The following is a 15,689-nucleotide window of genomic DNA, read 5'->3' on the forward strand; positions in this document are numbered from 1 at the left end:
TGCTGTATTAGATACACACATACATGTATAATCTGGTATGAGTATGATTTCTAGATAAATGGTGGATTCAAAAAGATTAGCCGTCGAGTAAACATTCATTCAAAGATAAGTTTTTGAATGCCTGCCACATGCCAGGCACTGTTTTGGGTACTGGAAGTAGAGTAATGAATAAAGCAGGTAAATCCCCGTTTTCACAGAACTTACATTCTAGTGGGAGAGACAGACAACAAAGATAAATAACAAAGATGCATTGTGGTGAGTGGTGACCAGGAGCTTCGGATGAAAAAACAGCAGGCAGGAGAGGGAGGGTCGGGGAGTAGGAATTGTACACAGGCTAGAATTACGTCTCATCCCTCTCCTGCTCCCAGCCGTGATCAAGATTCAAAACCTAGTCACTCTGCCTCTAGAGTCCCATCTAAATGGTGTTCGGTCCGCTAGGCAAACAAAAGAAATCCGATACGTGGTTCATCAAAGCTTCTAATAATTTATTTCATGTTTCTGTCAGCCACATTTACAAACCAAATTACTTTAAAATATTAAAGCACAACTAGACGTCATCCTTATCTGATAGCCGAACTTACAATCTTTTTAAAACAATAAATCTTAATAAATACATCATTTAAAAATTCAAGAGCTTCAATTCAACTCGTGTTAATTACCCATGTCATTCGGTGAGTACACTGTTCTTTCTGTATTAAAAATATCAGCTGCTTTTGAAGCTGACAGATGAAATCAAAGCTGTGTTACCAAAACTGATTGGAAAATGACTATTTTCCGCTAAATTTTCATGTGAAAAATAGACATTGAGAGGACGGTGACCTGAAGCCTTAGGTCAGTCTCTGATTTTCATACACAGAGAAAGGACAAACACGAGCGTCCCAGTGGTTCTATCCCCAACCCAGAGCCGCTGTGGAGTTGTTTACTCTTTCGGGCCCAGTGCTGACGTCCGCTCACTGAGTAATGTCATCAGGTTTCCTGGTGGCGGTTATTTTGGGGGGGCCGTGGTAAGGAGTTGTCCGGCTCTGCTGGGACACGGCTGGATAGAGGTCCTGAGAGCCGGATGTACCCCAGAGACAGGATGTAGGGTTAAAATGCAGTCTTGCTAAGTAAATAAAGTGAGTGTCCAGTGGTAAAACAGAAGTGCCGAGACAGGGATGTTTTAAAATGATATTGCTAAAATTATAGCGAGGTGAAATTCATAATCCTTAAAAAATTAATCTATGGCTTCTTTTGTTTCTTAAAAGTAGTGCAATGGTGAGTTCCTTTTGTAAGTTTGTTCTGCCGTCGTTGGTCTGTACAAGTTAAGTTATTTCACCATTTTCGGTGCAGACCGTGTGTGCAGAGTTGTTTTCCCAGAAGGGATGAGGCTTTGGCCCTGAGCCAGCTGTGCTTTTGTCCCTCAGCTTGTAACCAACACTATACACACACATGTATTTTTTAAAATAATGCTAGTCATTACCGTTTACAAATTTTATGATTTATTGCCTTCACCTTTCTGTTTCTTTTCCTGGTTTCCTTAATTTTGTACTGCTGACTTTCTGAAACGTAGTGACTTGAAACCTTACTGACTTAATTCTTGTCATGACAAAAAGATGGAAGACGACGAATTTTGTCTCTGAGAAACATTTAGCAGTATCCTGTTCCCTTCTCTTTCTTTTTCCTGTCGTTTTCTTCCTTCTCTGTCTTTCTCCTGGGAGTGCCATTGCGTTCTCCAAAGCAGTAGTCCTATACCAGCCCTTGTTCTTTCCTTCATTCATTGCTTGAACCTTGGTTCACAAAAACCAACAGAAAACTCGTAGTTCAGAGCGGTCCTCTCGGTGCCTCTTGCTGACCTCTGTGCTGTGGGAATGTGATTAGATAAACCTGCCCTCCCTTATACGACTCTCTTGAATCGTCTTCCCTCAGAGGTTCTGGCCTTGGGATCCAGCCATTCCTCTCACCATGAGGCCAGCCTGCAGCTACACAGCTCTGGCTGGAGGGTGCCGTGGGAGTCTGTTCTCCCCGCCCTCCCGCCCTGCCGCAGGGGCCCCCTCTTCCGTCTAAGGTCTGGAATAGAGGTGACCCGCTTTCCTCTTAGGCCTCCGGAGAGACGAAACTGCCACTGAGTGAATCAGAAATTGAGCCAGTGTCCCATGGTTAGTAGACATCAACTTAAAAATATACGCAGCCTTCCCCCATCCCTGAGCAAGTTTCGTTCCTGTGTTTACAGTGGGCTGGGTCCCTCCTGAGGGGGAGGCTGGAAGCGGGCAGCCGCTGAGCAGCGTCTCGTGGGGAGGCTCACAGGTCCACTTCTTCCACTGCTGTGTTCTAGGGATGGAGTCACCCCATCACAGAGGCCCAGCGGAGGGAGCGATGCCTTCAGCACATACAGTGTTTCCAGGGAAACTGCAGACCGTGTCTCTTCCTCTGGGTAGTGACTCAGTGCCAGGGTTCATCCCTGGGTGCTGGATTTCAGCCCCACAGTCTCCCTCCCTTGGGCTCCTTTGTGCAGCACACAGACCGCCCAAACCTTCCAGCGGCCCTGGGTTTGCAGCCCAGGTTATAGAACTAAACAGACTGGTCAGTGGGATCCCAGCTGCCACTGGCTGGCTGTGTGGCCTGAAACAAAGTCCTCGGAACCTCAGTTTTCCAACTGAGAACCCTGACCACGTTGCTGTGAAGATTGATCGAGGTAACAACGTGCGTTCAGCGCTCAGCATGGTGCCCAGTGTACGAAAGTGCCAACTATTTCTCAAAGAGGTTTCTTTGGCTGAGGTCCCATGGCTCCGACTGCTGGATTTCGTTATTTCTGTGCCATTTTAGATGTAAGGTTTCATTGTTCATGAGGGGAAGAAAGACTAGGCATGGGAGGAACCCGTGTTCATTCAGTGTCTAATCTTTGTGGGCTCTTTATATTGTAGTCTCATTGGATCTTTAGGACAAATGAGAAATTGAGGCTGAAGGAGGTTGAGAAATTCACTGAAAGTCACACACCGCTAGGAAAAGTGAAGCCGGGACCCCACTCGTTTTATTTCCCTCCCTGCTCTCCACCTTTCCTGGGATTCCTCTAATAGCCATTTACTTTATGTAATTTTTCTCTAGAGTCGAAATTGCACTTCTGTGGCTATGCTTGGAGAGAAAATTTTAAGCAAGCTTACTTTAAAAAAAAATGCTTAAGCAAATCTCTTTCTTGTAGGTAGCAGTAGCAGATGTGCAGTTTGGCCCCATGAAATTCCAAACAGATCAACTCCAGGTAATAATAACCATGCTGTGATTTTCACATGTTGATTTTCTTTACAGAGGGCAGGGCGAGGGCCTAAAGTTACACATGGAAAGTAGTCTCGTATTTCAGAAAACAGGAGCGGTACTGTCGTTACGGAAAAGAATGCACTTTTCTTAGAAAGGCACACTGAGGCATTTAGAGTTGCAGAAACATCTGCAACCTACTTGAAGAGGTTCAGCAATAGAGAAAGTGTAGTGTGTGTGTGTGTGTGTGTAGGGCGACAGGAAAGTGAGCAAAGGTGGCAAAATTTTAACAACTGATGAAACTGGAAGAAGGGTCTCCTAGCGTTCGTTGTCATTCACAGCTTTTCTGTAGGTTTGAAGTTTTCCAATATAAAAGAAGTAAAAGCATGTTTTCCCCTGTGTTTCTGAATCAGCTCTATCAGGGAAGAAATACCTATAAATTGTTTAATCCAAAATATTAGAGAAAATAACCAATTGAAACTTAGCTCCGAACTTATTTGATGTTTCCTGCACACAGACGCAGAGATGTGCTCTCTTCGTTCTCTGCATTTGTGGGATTTGTGCGTGTGGGTAAACTTAGGGGAACCAAGCACTGGGGAACAGGGTTTCTGTCGGCTCTGCAGCCTCTGTCTCACTGGCTGCCCCACCCCTCCCTTTCCACCGTTGCCCCTATGAGTCAGTCTGCGTCTAAGGGAATGGAGCAGTTGGCTCTTGTACCAGGTCTGGCTGGGGCCCGGCTGGACGGGGAGAAGCAGCAGACCCAGGCCTTGCCTGAGCTGGCCAGGCCTGGGCACAGCCAGCTGCCACCCTGGGCAGAGGCCCCTTGCACCTGTGTCACTTAACTGGCAGGGTTGGAAGTGTAACATTTGGGTCAACTTTAAATCTCCTCTCTTATCATCAAAGTCAATTTTTTTAACTTGGAGGAATTACAGAAAATCTTGAGTCAAAACGTTTAAATACGTTATTTAAAGTATTATGTATTCTAGGAGTTTGACCGAAATATTAGCATTTGCCATCAAGGACTTACCTAGTTAACTTTTAATTAAAATAAATATTTGTGTGGTTTAATTAATGTAGTTTCAAGATAAAGTGCTTGATCAGGCGTTTGTTGAGTTCTGCCAGTGGGTTCTGAGCAGAAGTATGTGACCCATGTACTTGGACTTGTAGCCTAAGAGCAGCTAGCATAGCACCATCGTCCGGGAGCTGAGGGGAAATGTCCCTGAGAAGAAGGATTTGTAGCAACAGGTTATGTTCACAGATTATTTGTGTACCTGCCTTAAAACACTTAGGAGTTTTCTGTGGCTTAAGAAATGAAATTCTAACACCTTTAAAAAAAAAAAAAAAAGTGTTTACGCTTTTTTGATCCAGGTACTTTTAGTGTTTACCAAAGAAGATAACCAGTGTCGCGGATTCTGTAGGGCGTGTGAAAAAGCAGGGTTTAAATGTACAGTCACTAAGGAGCCTCAGGCTGTCCTTGCCTGTTTCCTGGCCAAACAGCATGACATCATCATAATAGACCACAGAAATCCCCGGCAGCTGGATGCAGACGCGCTGTGCAGGTAAGCCTGACACTCGGACCTACAGGGTCCCACCGGCATTTGTGACAATAATGCAACCCAGAGATACGTTAAGTTAAACTCAGCGTCTTTTAAGTGGCCTTCCACGCGTGTAAAAAGAACAAGACATTGCATTAGAACTTCATTATTTCTATCTCTGAGCTTTATCTCTTTTGCTTTGCTTTGCTTTGCTTAAAATGGTAAGAAAATACGAATGAGAACCATTAAGAATTAAGATGAACCCCAATATGTAATTAACCTTAACTGTCACCGGCATATTACTGCAACAAGTTATTACAATTTTCCAGATGTTTGAAAAGCGTCTTCTAATGTTAGGTGAATGTGCTTTGTTTAGAATTCTTGCAGAATATCGATAGCATGAGAGAATTCTTGGTAGCAGATATAAATCTAAGAAAAGAACTTTTTAAAGAGTTATGTGCCGCTAATGGATGCAAAGGAAAGTGAAATTTTCTATTTTTACCTAATAGAAAATTTTATTTGGGGGAAGATGAATCACCATTTTAATATAATATAAAATTTTATAACATTAATTTTAAGAACATTTACAATCTTGCCTTTAGGAAATAGAAAAGATTTAAAGCAAACATAACAAGGGTTAAAAAATGGAGATCACAAGAGAAAGGCATGCAATTGAAAGACTGTTTGCAGAGACATAGTGATTTCCATGCACAGGTCACCTTTGTGGTTAGGACCCACCTTGCGGGTAGTCAGATGAGGTTGCTCACCCAGCCTGATCCATTTCCAGTAGAGCTTCCCCTCTGGCTTTCACCTGGCACCTGCCCTGCTGTCTGAGTTCTTCTCCGGTTTCCGTCTGGCTGATTGCAGTAAGCCACTGTCACTGTAGCCCAGATTTGTTTGACGTGTTACCTGGCCCGTCACTTGGCACATCCGTGAGGGATCGTGGAGGGTGGCCCGGACCCTGCGCTCGGCTCTCGCCCTGCCCAGCTGCTTGCCCTTGGGCGACTCTGACGTCTCTGGGATGTATTTTCTCAGCTGTAAACATGGAACATTTGGTTTCTAAGAGTCTTCTGTTCCTGACATTGGATGGATGTCACTCAGAGGAACGGAAGAAACTATCTGAGGTCCGTGGTGCTTGGTAGTCTTGGTGGGTACAGCAAGACAGGAGAAGTACCGGGGAGGGGGGAGGCGGTAAAGGGCCCAACAGAAATGGGAATGAGATGCCAAGGAAAACGTGGCCTCTTTCCCCACCTTGTCCAGGCCCAAACGTAGCTGCAGGTATGTGCTGGACGACGGAAATTCGTACTTGACTCTGCTGGGTCGTCCTGTATTGTCAAAAGAAAGGTTAAGGTGTGGTTGTTAGGATCCACTTTTTTATTGTGGTAAAATATATGTAACGCAAAATGATGCTCTACCTTTTAAGGGAGGAAACTACTATTGTTACACACTGTGGAAATATTCTAAACAAAAAGGGTTAGTTCATTCAGGAAATTTTTATTGAAGTGAATAAAATTTTATGCAAATTTACAATAAGGAATGTGAACTGGGTTGCTTACCATGTGGTTTGGAGCAGCGTAGACGGTCCTTTGCGCATGGTGCTTCCTCTACAAAGTCCCCACCACCTTCCGTCCAGCCTCTGCTGGGGCTCAGCATTTCCCAGGGGAAAGCTGGACTCCAGAAGGTCTCCTTCCTTCAGGTGAGCGCGCCTCTGGCCAGATTAGGCCCACGGCACTGGCCAGGGCTAATCTCTTCCCCATCTTGCCAACGTTTCAGGCTGGGAATTGTCTCCCTGAATGGCGCCTCCTCACTGCGCTGAGACCACCGCAGAGCGGGGCTCCCTATTCCAGCCTCACCAGTGTGCTTCCTGTCAGAGCTCTCGTGAGAGTCCACTCGGCGTGGATGGACCAGAGCAAGCAGAGGTCACCTCCCCTGTGCTGCCAGAGAGCAGACCTCTGCGGGTGCCCCCGGTCACATTCCTGTGCCGATGGCCGTGTCACAGGCCTGGCCAAGAATCGCAGGTCTTCTCCCCAGCTGTGTTCTACCCCATCGTCTCTGTCCTGCTGGTCGAGGATTGGGGCGCATGGGGCTTTTGCCATTGGTAGTGCGTTTTCTAGAGACAAGAGCAGGCCCTGGTTTATTTTCCTACGTCGGTGTCATCTTGATTCTGGCCTCTCCCTGCTTTAGCTCCCTCCAGGTCGTCCCTTTAAGGTGCCTGCCCACTCTGGACTCCTCCTTTAGGGAGCTTTTCCAGCTGTCCTCCGTGAGAGCCTGCTTGCGCTCTCTCTCCGCCGACTTCCACAGCTCACATGACCTTAGCCTGGCAGAGCCCTGGCCTCCCCTTCCTCCTCCTTTAGGGGTACCTAACCAGTACCACCTGTGAAGGCTTTTTCATCACTTGCTGACTTGGCTCAATGATCAGCATTCACGTTTGGAACTCCTTACACTCCTTATCAGGTGCCTCGCCGAGGCCGGACGTGCTGTGGCTGCGGTATTTCCAGGTCCTACCAGTTGAGGAACCAACCTTGCACTGTGTTTGGTGTTAGAGCCACATAAGGGGATAGACGTGGCTCTGCCTCTGAGGAGGAAGGTTCTAGCTGGCAGGGCAAGCGGGTGACGTGGGTCCTGGCTCCTGCATGTCCGCGAGAGCTTTGGGGTTGAGTCCTGAAGGCTGAGCAAAAAAGGCAGAGAAAACTTTCTGGGTCCAGGGCACAGCATGTGTCCGGGCCTCTGCTCCGCGTTAGCGGGCTGCTGGGCCAGGCAGGGATGGGACGCGGAGGCTCAGTGAGGCTGGCAGGAGGCACGAGCCTGGTCATGAGGCCCGTGGGCTGAGCCAGACGCTTTGGACTTGACCCCGTGGGCACTTGAGACGCTGATGTGTTCTGTGCAGAGGAGCGGCAAGAGCAGAATGGAAGGTCGCTTGGCTACCGGCTGGAGAAGGGGGTAGGCAGAGGGGCTGAGGCAGGTTCACCAGGGAGATGCTGTCCCGGGCTTGGTATCAGGGCCTCCTCCCAGCTTCCTGTCAAACACTCTGAAGGTAACAAAAGAGACAAAAACTGACCACAGTCATTAAAAACCAAAGCTAAGATGATAGGTACTCATATGTTAGAAGCTGGGAGAACGGGGGGACACGGGTCCCTGCCATATCTCTTGGACCATGGGGAGTAATCAAGAAGCCTGTCCTGGAATGTCCTCTGTGTACTTCAGTCCCCGAAGCTCAAATACCAGAGGCCCTAAGGGAAGGAAATGGGAAGAGGCTTTGCTTCCCTCCCTCCCGCTGTGTCCTGCTTAGCCCCGGGCGCTGGACTTGTGCTGACCGAGAAGGAGACGCTCAGCCTCACGAGCACCAGCGCTGCCGTGAGCTGCCCAGAGGCCACCCCCAGCCCTGCTGCCCCTTCATCCTTCCTTCTTGCTTCCAGTTGGAAGCCTGAGACGGGAGCAGGTGCAGATGCTCAGAGACATGGTTCTCCTACCATGTTGTAAGAAGGCAGAGGCACAGGGAGCCTGCAAACAGTCCTTTACAGATGGCAGTTTCAAAGCCACAGACTCCGTCAGTTCTCAGGTTTGCTTAGAGAAGGGGAGCACAGGCCAGGCGCCCGCTCTGTGTGGCAGACCCCTGCCCGCCTGCTGGCCGTGCTCTCTGAGCACAAACTTGCACCCGCTGACCTGATCTGCAGGCCAGACCTACGAGGGTGAGGTCACTCCTGCCAGGGGTCTAGCAGAGGGGTGTGGGGGAGACTCCTCCAACCCCTCGGCTGCAGACTCTGCTCCCTGGTCAAGGACAAGTGAACAGGATACAGAAGGGACGGCAGCAAGCCGCCAGGTTAGAGAGGGGGAAGGATAGCTAAGGCACTCCGAAGAAAGGAAGACGTTGTCCTTTGTGCGACAGGAGCGGGGCTCTGTAAGGAAGGGAAGATTCCATAAAGGGAGGTGGGTGGAGGAGATCCAGCGCTGCGTGAGGCCCGCCATGCATCACAGAGCCAGTGCGTGTGGAGCGCGGACGCAGGCGGGAGCTCCGCGTGCCGGCTGCTGTCATGTTGGGGTGCAGGACCTTTTCACTGCTGTGAGTCACACTCTTCGCCGTCTAAAACTATTGCACATGGCGGAGAGAACAGTGGCAAAGTACAAGCCATGGCTTTGTGCTCTTGTGAAACTCAACTCATTAAAGGGCTCTGTGGCCTTTCTTTCCAGTTTTGTCAGACCATCATCAGAATTATTTGTAGTTGCCTAGTGTAGGCGTCTTGAGACTGGTAGTTGTCCCCATACCCACTTCTACTCTTTCCCTAATAGCGTTCAGCTGGGCATATGGCCCCCTAGAAATTACCCTGCTTCCCCTGGCTTTTCTCAGCTGGCCAACGCAAGTGTCATGTGCATCCCCTGGAAAGTATCCTTGAAGGGAGGGTGCGTGCTGTTCTTCCTGCTGCCTGGAATGTGGAGACTGTGGCTGGAGCTTAGCATGTCTCTTGGACCGTGAGGAAGCCACCCCACGCAGACAGTAATAGAGAAACAGAAGACGGAGAGAGCCGTGGCCGCCTTGGGCTGCCTATCTCTGTACATCTTCCGTGAGACAGACAAGTCTGGTGCAACTCCCATTCTTTGGGGATTTCTGTTGTGCAGAACCAACTCCATTCCTGGCCACGTACCAGGTCACGTGGTTTTGAGAGCTCCCCCGTGTGCTCGCGCAGCCTCTCAGAGCCTCATTCTGAAGACTCAGCCCCATGCTTTTTCTGATTTCTTGAAATCTGCCTTTCTGATGACGATGCCAAGTCATTTCTTCTTAAGTTTTCATAAATTCGAAGGTCAAAGGTCTTATTTTTCAGCCTAGGTTCTTGACACTTCTGTTTCCTTGCCAGTGCTTCCTTCTTCCAGACCAGAAAAAGTCAAGAGTACGCCCTGCTTTTTACACAGCGGCACACCTCCTGTGCAGCATGGGCCTGTCTCCAGGAAACGGTCTCCCCTCCCACTCTGTCCTCAGTCCAGGGCCCGCGCTCGCTGGGCAGCCTGAGTTGGCCATCGCCAGGTGGCCTTGCTGAGCTCACCTGCATGGTCGTCGGCTTGGCAGCGCTCCGCTCAGATCTCTGGTTTTCTTCTAAAACGAGAGCTGGTTTGAGATGGCTGGCTGCGTACTTAAATTTGCCCTTTCTCCCTCTAAATCTTTGTAATATACTAGAAGTACAAACGCAAGAATAAGTACAGCGTCCTAAGAAGTCATGGAAATGCCATTTGTGAGTCCATGCTCTCATTCCCTGTTTAAGGTTGGTGCGAGGGTGAGTGAAGATTAGCCAGCAGGCTTGGCAAGTGAACGGGCCCTGTGTGCGTGAGTGTCTGCCGTGCCAGTCACCCCGCCAAAGCTTAGACGTCCCTTCCCATGGCCCCTTCTCTGGGACAGCGAGCTTGGCTGTTCTCCAGGCAGGGAGCTGCTGGTTGGGCTGGGGATTGGCCAGCTCTACAGTGAGCTGTCGAGAGGACGCTTCCAGTGGAGACATGCAGTGCCCTTTAGGTTGGCTTCCTCTGGAGAGGAGAGGCCGATGGCAGCTGGAGGAGCGGAGTGGACACTGGGAAAAGCAGAAATGTGTGTGTGTGAGAGAGAGAGAGAGACAGAGAGAGATGTGTGAGCCGCATGACCCATGAGAGATTGCCTGGTCCCTAGAGCTGCTTTTTCGTCCCTGAGGCACTTTTCTACCCCAGATCTAGTCTGCGTCCATCATTAGACTCTAAGCTTTTCTCAACCCAAGTTCCATGAGAAAATTCAACCCCGTGCCCTAAGGCGGGGTGGGCACAGGGGAACCGTGTCACCCCTTCACTTAGGTGTGGACTGACTATGGCTGTTTTCATGCCACAGTGAGAACCGCGCCCCTGTGAGTCTGGACGCCCTGCAAAGCCTGAACTATTTCCTAGCTTTCCGGCCTTCTATAGGAAAAGTTTGCCCAAACTGAGGCATCCGTTGTATGTGATTAACTAATGTCTCTCTTGGCCATGTTGTATATCATCCTTGGGAGAATTGGGAAATAGTCAGTCAAATCATTTTCTGTGTTCTGGGATTCAGAAGTGGTTCTGTTTCTTGAACTAACGGAACTGACGTAAGGCAGTAAGTGTCCACTGTTCTCTGTCCCTCCCTGGCCACATTGTCCATCAGGCCAGCACACCTCTGACTTGGCTGGGCAGTGAGCATGGTCCCCTCCTTCTGAGTCACCCTCCCAGGGGAGGGGTCTTCCTTCAGTCCAGGGGCCCAGCTCCTCCCCTTCCTGGGGCCTGGCTCTTCTCCAAGCCCTGCCTTCTTCCCCCAGTCTTAAATGAGTTCCAAGCTGTTGCGTCCTCCAGTGCAGCAGTTTCTTTTCCTCTGCTGCTCCTCCGTGTCATGTTTATTTCCGCTCTCTCTGATCTCTTGGCTGGGTTTCCATTCCCTGGGCTCCCCTGGGGGAGCTGTTTCTCCAGAGAGCTGATTTCATTCCCGTGGGAGCCTCCTCCTCCTGTGGGGAATATCAGTGTCTCCTTTCTTAACCCTTCTGTCAGGCGTTGAGTCTCTTCTTTGGGACTGATAAGAATACCTTGCATTTCCTAGTTTTGAATTTTTATTGTTACAGTTTGTTTCTACTACTCGGAATACCGACCCTTGGGTTCTTCATCCCACTGTACTGGGGCCGTCCACGTGGGAACACACAGGGACTCGCACTCCCTTTGAGTGGAAGAGACAAGTGACCCCTCTCGTGGAAGCCCGGGGAGGGAACACCATCCGCCCGAAAGCACTAGGTTAGCAAAGACCAGCACAAGTCGAAAGCACATCACCTCAGCCAGCTGTTAGCCACCCTTCATCACTGGTAGGGTCCCCACAGTCCACTGATTAGGAGCTTGTCCCCCAAAGGGAGAAAGATCAGCCAAGAAGGTGAGTCCAGACTGGGAAGGAAGCTTTTGCTCTCCCTTCTGCCTCTCCCCCAACTTTCATTGTTCTACCCAAATTGTATAAGTGTATTTATTTTCTTAAGAGTGTTGTTTAATTTATTTTAAAATTTGTTTTTTAATAGGTCTATTCGATCATCAAAATCCTCAGAAAACACAGTCATTATTGGCGTTGTACGCAGGTAAGCGTCATTTTTTTTGAAACGTAATGCAGCTGTCAGTGTAAAGCTCGCTCTTCACAAAGGCTGAACGACAGCTTGCAGGCTGTGACCGCGTCCCCCTTTGTAGCTTGGCCTTTTCTTCTTTCTTCTTTATTGTCTTTTGCTTCGCCAGTTAACTTCATGGCGGGACTTCCTACCCACATGCTTGAGTTTGTGATGTTGGGCTGCCTTTCACTTCAGAAACAGGCAAACCACTAGAGCACCCCATTCCTGAAAGCATGAATGTTTTCGTGGTTACCTTTCTAGGCCCTTCCAAATACCTCCGACGAGTTAATTATACATAAATGGGGGAGATCTTCCATTTCTCCTTCTATTGGAAGGAAGGAAAGGGTGCAGGTATTTATCCTGCCCTAGGGGAGGGGCAGTAGTCAAATAAATGTGATTTGGCTTATATATTTTTACAGGTAGGAGAAATGTTTCTGTGTCCTTTAAACTATGTTCCTAGGCTTTAGCGGGGAGAAGGGAGTTTATTTTTTTATTGAAGTCACACCGGTTTATAACACACAAGTTCCGGGGTAGAACATTGTAACTCGCCATCTCTATATGCTGCATGTGCTTCCTGCCAAGCTCGAGTTTCCTTCTGTCACCATCCTGCTGATCCCCTTCACCCGTTTCACCCTCCCTCTGGGGCTTTTTGTTTTAATAGACTGGCAGAAGAAAATAGGAAAGGCTTTAGTTTAAATTAAAATGTTTCCATATCAAATAGATGATACGATTACTCCTGTGTTCTGGCTGCTGGTGTAACCTCTGTACTTCAGGTACTAATATATGCTGCCAAAAAGCTACACATGAAACTAAAACAAATTATTTTTAACTTTATACTTTTGATTTGAATATTATTCTAATTCATCAAAAAGTACTTATTACAAGACAGTCATGGTATTACCTCAATGAGTGAATGAAGGGTGAGATGTAATTGATTAAACGGTCTAACCATTTGCTATGTCCTTTCGAAGGGCAGACAGAGAAGAGTCATCTGTAATGGCCCTCATCGCTGCTGGCTTTACTCGGGTATGTACCCACTTCTTCATTATGCAACTGCAATTCAGCATGAGAAGGTATTTTATCTCAGTTCAGAGCCAGCAAAGGTTTTGAATTAATTTGAAGAAAAATATTGCTGTCCTTGTGCTGTGTTGCATTTTGGTTTAACTGTCTAACCTGGTCATCTAATAATCTAGGCCTCGCTTTCTTAGTCTCTCAAAACTATGCCTGCTAAAGTCACCTAAACATAATAAAATCTCCTTTAATGCACCCTCATGAAATGTTATACCATAGGATGTGTTGTTATAATGCCTCCTTGTATATATGCAGCCTTAAGATCAGCTCAAAGATTCTGGAACTAGGGCAATGCAAACACAGCTCCCTTCTCTCCACCCCCAGCTCCAGCCTGTTGGTTTCTCCTGAGCCAAAAGGCTGAAGGCTTTGGTCAGCTGGTTGCCAGTGAGCCTTGGGAATCATGGCGGGGAGAACCTATGTTCCGACCCTTGGGGAGATTTGTAATTCAAATTTATGTCAATGAAGTAGTCGGGATACTCAAGCCATGAATCTAGTTTAAAGGGTTATGGATGGTAGTACTCTCAGGTACCTGAAGGAAACAATACAGCTCCTTCCAGAGGAAAACCCTCCATCTTTGGCCTCAGGGAATCTCTGCAAATATTAATACTTGTTGACGGGCAGCAGGCAGCACTGAGTCCCAGCTGCCAGTCCACGGGAGACAAGCAGTGGCAAGTGGGAACTCGGGGAGATGCAGAGCCAGACCCGCCTGCTCCTCAGACTGGAATTATCTGATGTGAATTTAAAGCAGTTATGCCTGTTACATGTAAAGAAATAAAAGACAAAACAAGCTTGGAAATATCTGCAAAAACAGGAAGCTATAAAAAGTGACACAGAAAATTTGAAGCAGAAGATAACTGAATGTTGAGAAATGAACACATACTAAATGAAAATGTTAAAACTTAGTAGGTCAGAAGACATACTACCCAGCATGTAGCAGAGATACAATAATAGAAAAGAAGTCAGAGAAGCTAAGAAATGAGACCAGAGTGTGTCAGCTCAATGAGTGTGTAAGGAGTTACAGAAGGGCAGGAGGGAGAGTGGGCAGAGGTGATACAGGAAGAACATTTCCCAGGACTGACGAAAGACCAGGCCACAGATGCCAAAATCCCAACAAATCCAGAGTAGATTCAACGAAAGAGGACCCATCACAGAGAAAACACAAAGAGAAGATCTTAAAATCAGCCAAAGAAAGATGACCTTAAAAGAATGCCAGGCTAACAGCCTCTCATCAGCGATTAGATGGAATAGAAAACAGTGGAGTAATATTTTCAATGGGATAAAATAGCTGCAACCTGGAATATTATCTGTAGCTTAAATATCGTTCAGAAATCGGGAAACTGAGAGAGTTCGTGAGTAGCAGAGCCTCACACGGACATTCTGAGGGACGTACCTCAGGCAGAGACGGTTAACGCAGGTGGAAGGTTTGACACGCAGGAAGGAATGAAGAGCAAGGGCCACACACACACACACACACACACACACACACACACTCATTGTGTGACACAGCAGTAGGAGTGTCCACAGATGACAGTGAGAAAAGGACTGGGACCCGAGAACCACGCCCCCGGCCAGGTTATTGTGCACCTTTCAGCGCCACAGAGCCTCCTTTGGGGGGTGCACGTCAAGTTCAGAGACCTGTTTCCCTCAGAGCCCAGGCTGAGGACACTAAGTGAGAAAGGGCGCGAACCAACAGCACATGCACTAGAACAGGAAGTTTAAGATGAGGGGGGATGAAGTGGCGAGGAAAGGTGGGGAGCGAAAGGCCTGCATTTGCACGTGTTTCCTTCTCTCTCTACATATGTGCACACACAGGTATGCACATGTGTCATGTGTAATTCTGTAACATGGCGCAGAACATGCATATCTATCTAGGACAAAGTTAGACCTAAAGAGGAAAATGTAGACTGGAATATATAATACTCTTCCAACGGAAGGGACACACCAAAAGAGGAATTTTAATAATCGCTCAGTATTTAAATTCTAGACTATCTTAGCCAACCCTCGGTGTCTTGCTGGTGCCACCGTTCGCAGGCAGGGCTGGGGGACTGGAGGTGCACCGGGGTCCCCAGCTATGCAGGGACTCAACTGGTTCCCCCTGTGCTGCAGGTGGGGACAGGTGTATTTATGCAGTTCAACAAATGGCCTCCCATGCACGCAGAGTTCCCCCTGGGTGTGAATGTATATATATCCAAACTTTTTTACTGCAAAGGTGGGTATCAAGCTACATAACGAGCACATAGCGCTGAACGTACAGCGTCTTGCTCCTCTGCTCTGGAGGGCGGTTTTCTGTCGGCTGCGCTGAGCTGCCGTGAGAGGTTAGTGTAGGAAGATGTTGCCTGCGTGGGGCTACGTCCGAAAAGTAGGTGCAAAGAGCAGTGCAGGCTTATTTTTCTTACAGTGAGATTGTGTAACTTTAAAGATGACATACTGCCCCCGCATAAGTGTATATGCTCTGAAAGTTAATATAAATAGGACTTTAGTGGGTAAGTTTCCTCTTTCTATGTATTCTAGCCTCTGCTGGTGACCTGCAGACAACCAGAAATCCTCAAGGCAGTGAAAGAAAAGCGTTCTTAAGCCCCATTTGTAAAAACACACTACTTTGGTTCCCATAAATTTTCATCTTTCATTTCCTGTGCATAGTTAAAGAGAAAGTATTTTCTAGATTTCAGTTACCAAAGTGACAAGCCTGTTGAAAAGAATTCTTTTTATGGACAATAATTCCAAGGTGCACATTCGTTTACCCCCAGAGTCTCTTTCT

At 47.8% G+C, this 15,689-nt stretch overlaps 1 protein-coding gene across 4 annotated transcripts in view; it reads left to right on the forward strand.

Annotated features, from left to right (window-relative positions):
* Positions 1-15,689, forward strand: part of PDE8A (phosphodiesterase 8A) — a 106,572-nt gene that overhangs the window by 58,178 nt on the left and 32,705 nt on the right. For 3 of the 4 annotated variants that reach the window (XM_019743465.2, XM_019743464.2, XM_019743463.2), the window contains exons 2-5: positions 3,176-3,232; positions 4,594-4,784; positions 11,780-11,836; positions 12,832-12,886. In XM_019743465.2, coding sequence (XP_019599024.2) covers positions 3,206-3,232; positions 4,594-4,784; positions 11,780-11,836; positions 12,832-12,886 — 330 coding nt within the window. In that variant the 5' untranslated portion in view covers positions 3,176-3,205. The remainder of the gene's footprint in view (positions 1-3,175; positions 3,233-4,593; positions 4,785-11,779; positions 11,837-12,831; positions 12,887-15,689) is intronic. The other variant, XM_019743466.2, reaches the window with a different exon arrangement.

Source organism: Rhinolophus sinicus, linkage group LG13 (genome assembly GCF_036562045.2).
Source record: "Rhinolophus sinicus isolate RSC01 linkage group LG13, ASM3656204v1, whole genome shotgun sequence".
NCBI lineage: Eukaryota > Metazoa > Chordata > Mammalia > Chiroptera > Rhinolophidae > Rhinolophus > Rhinolophus sinicus.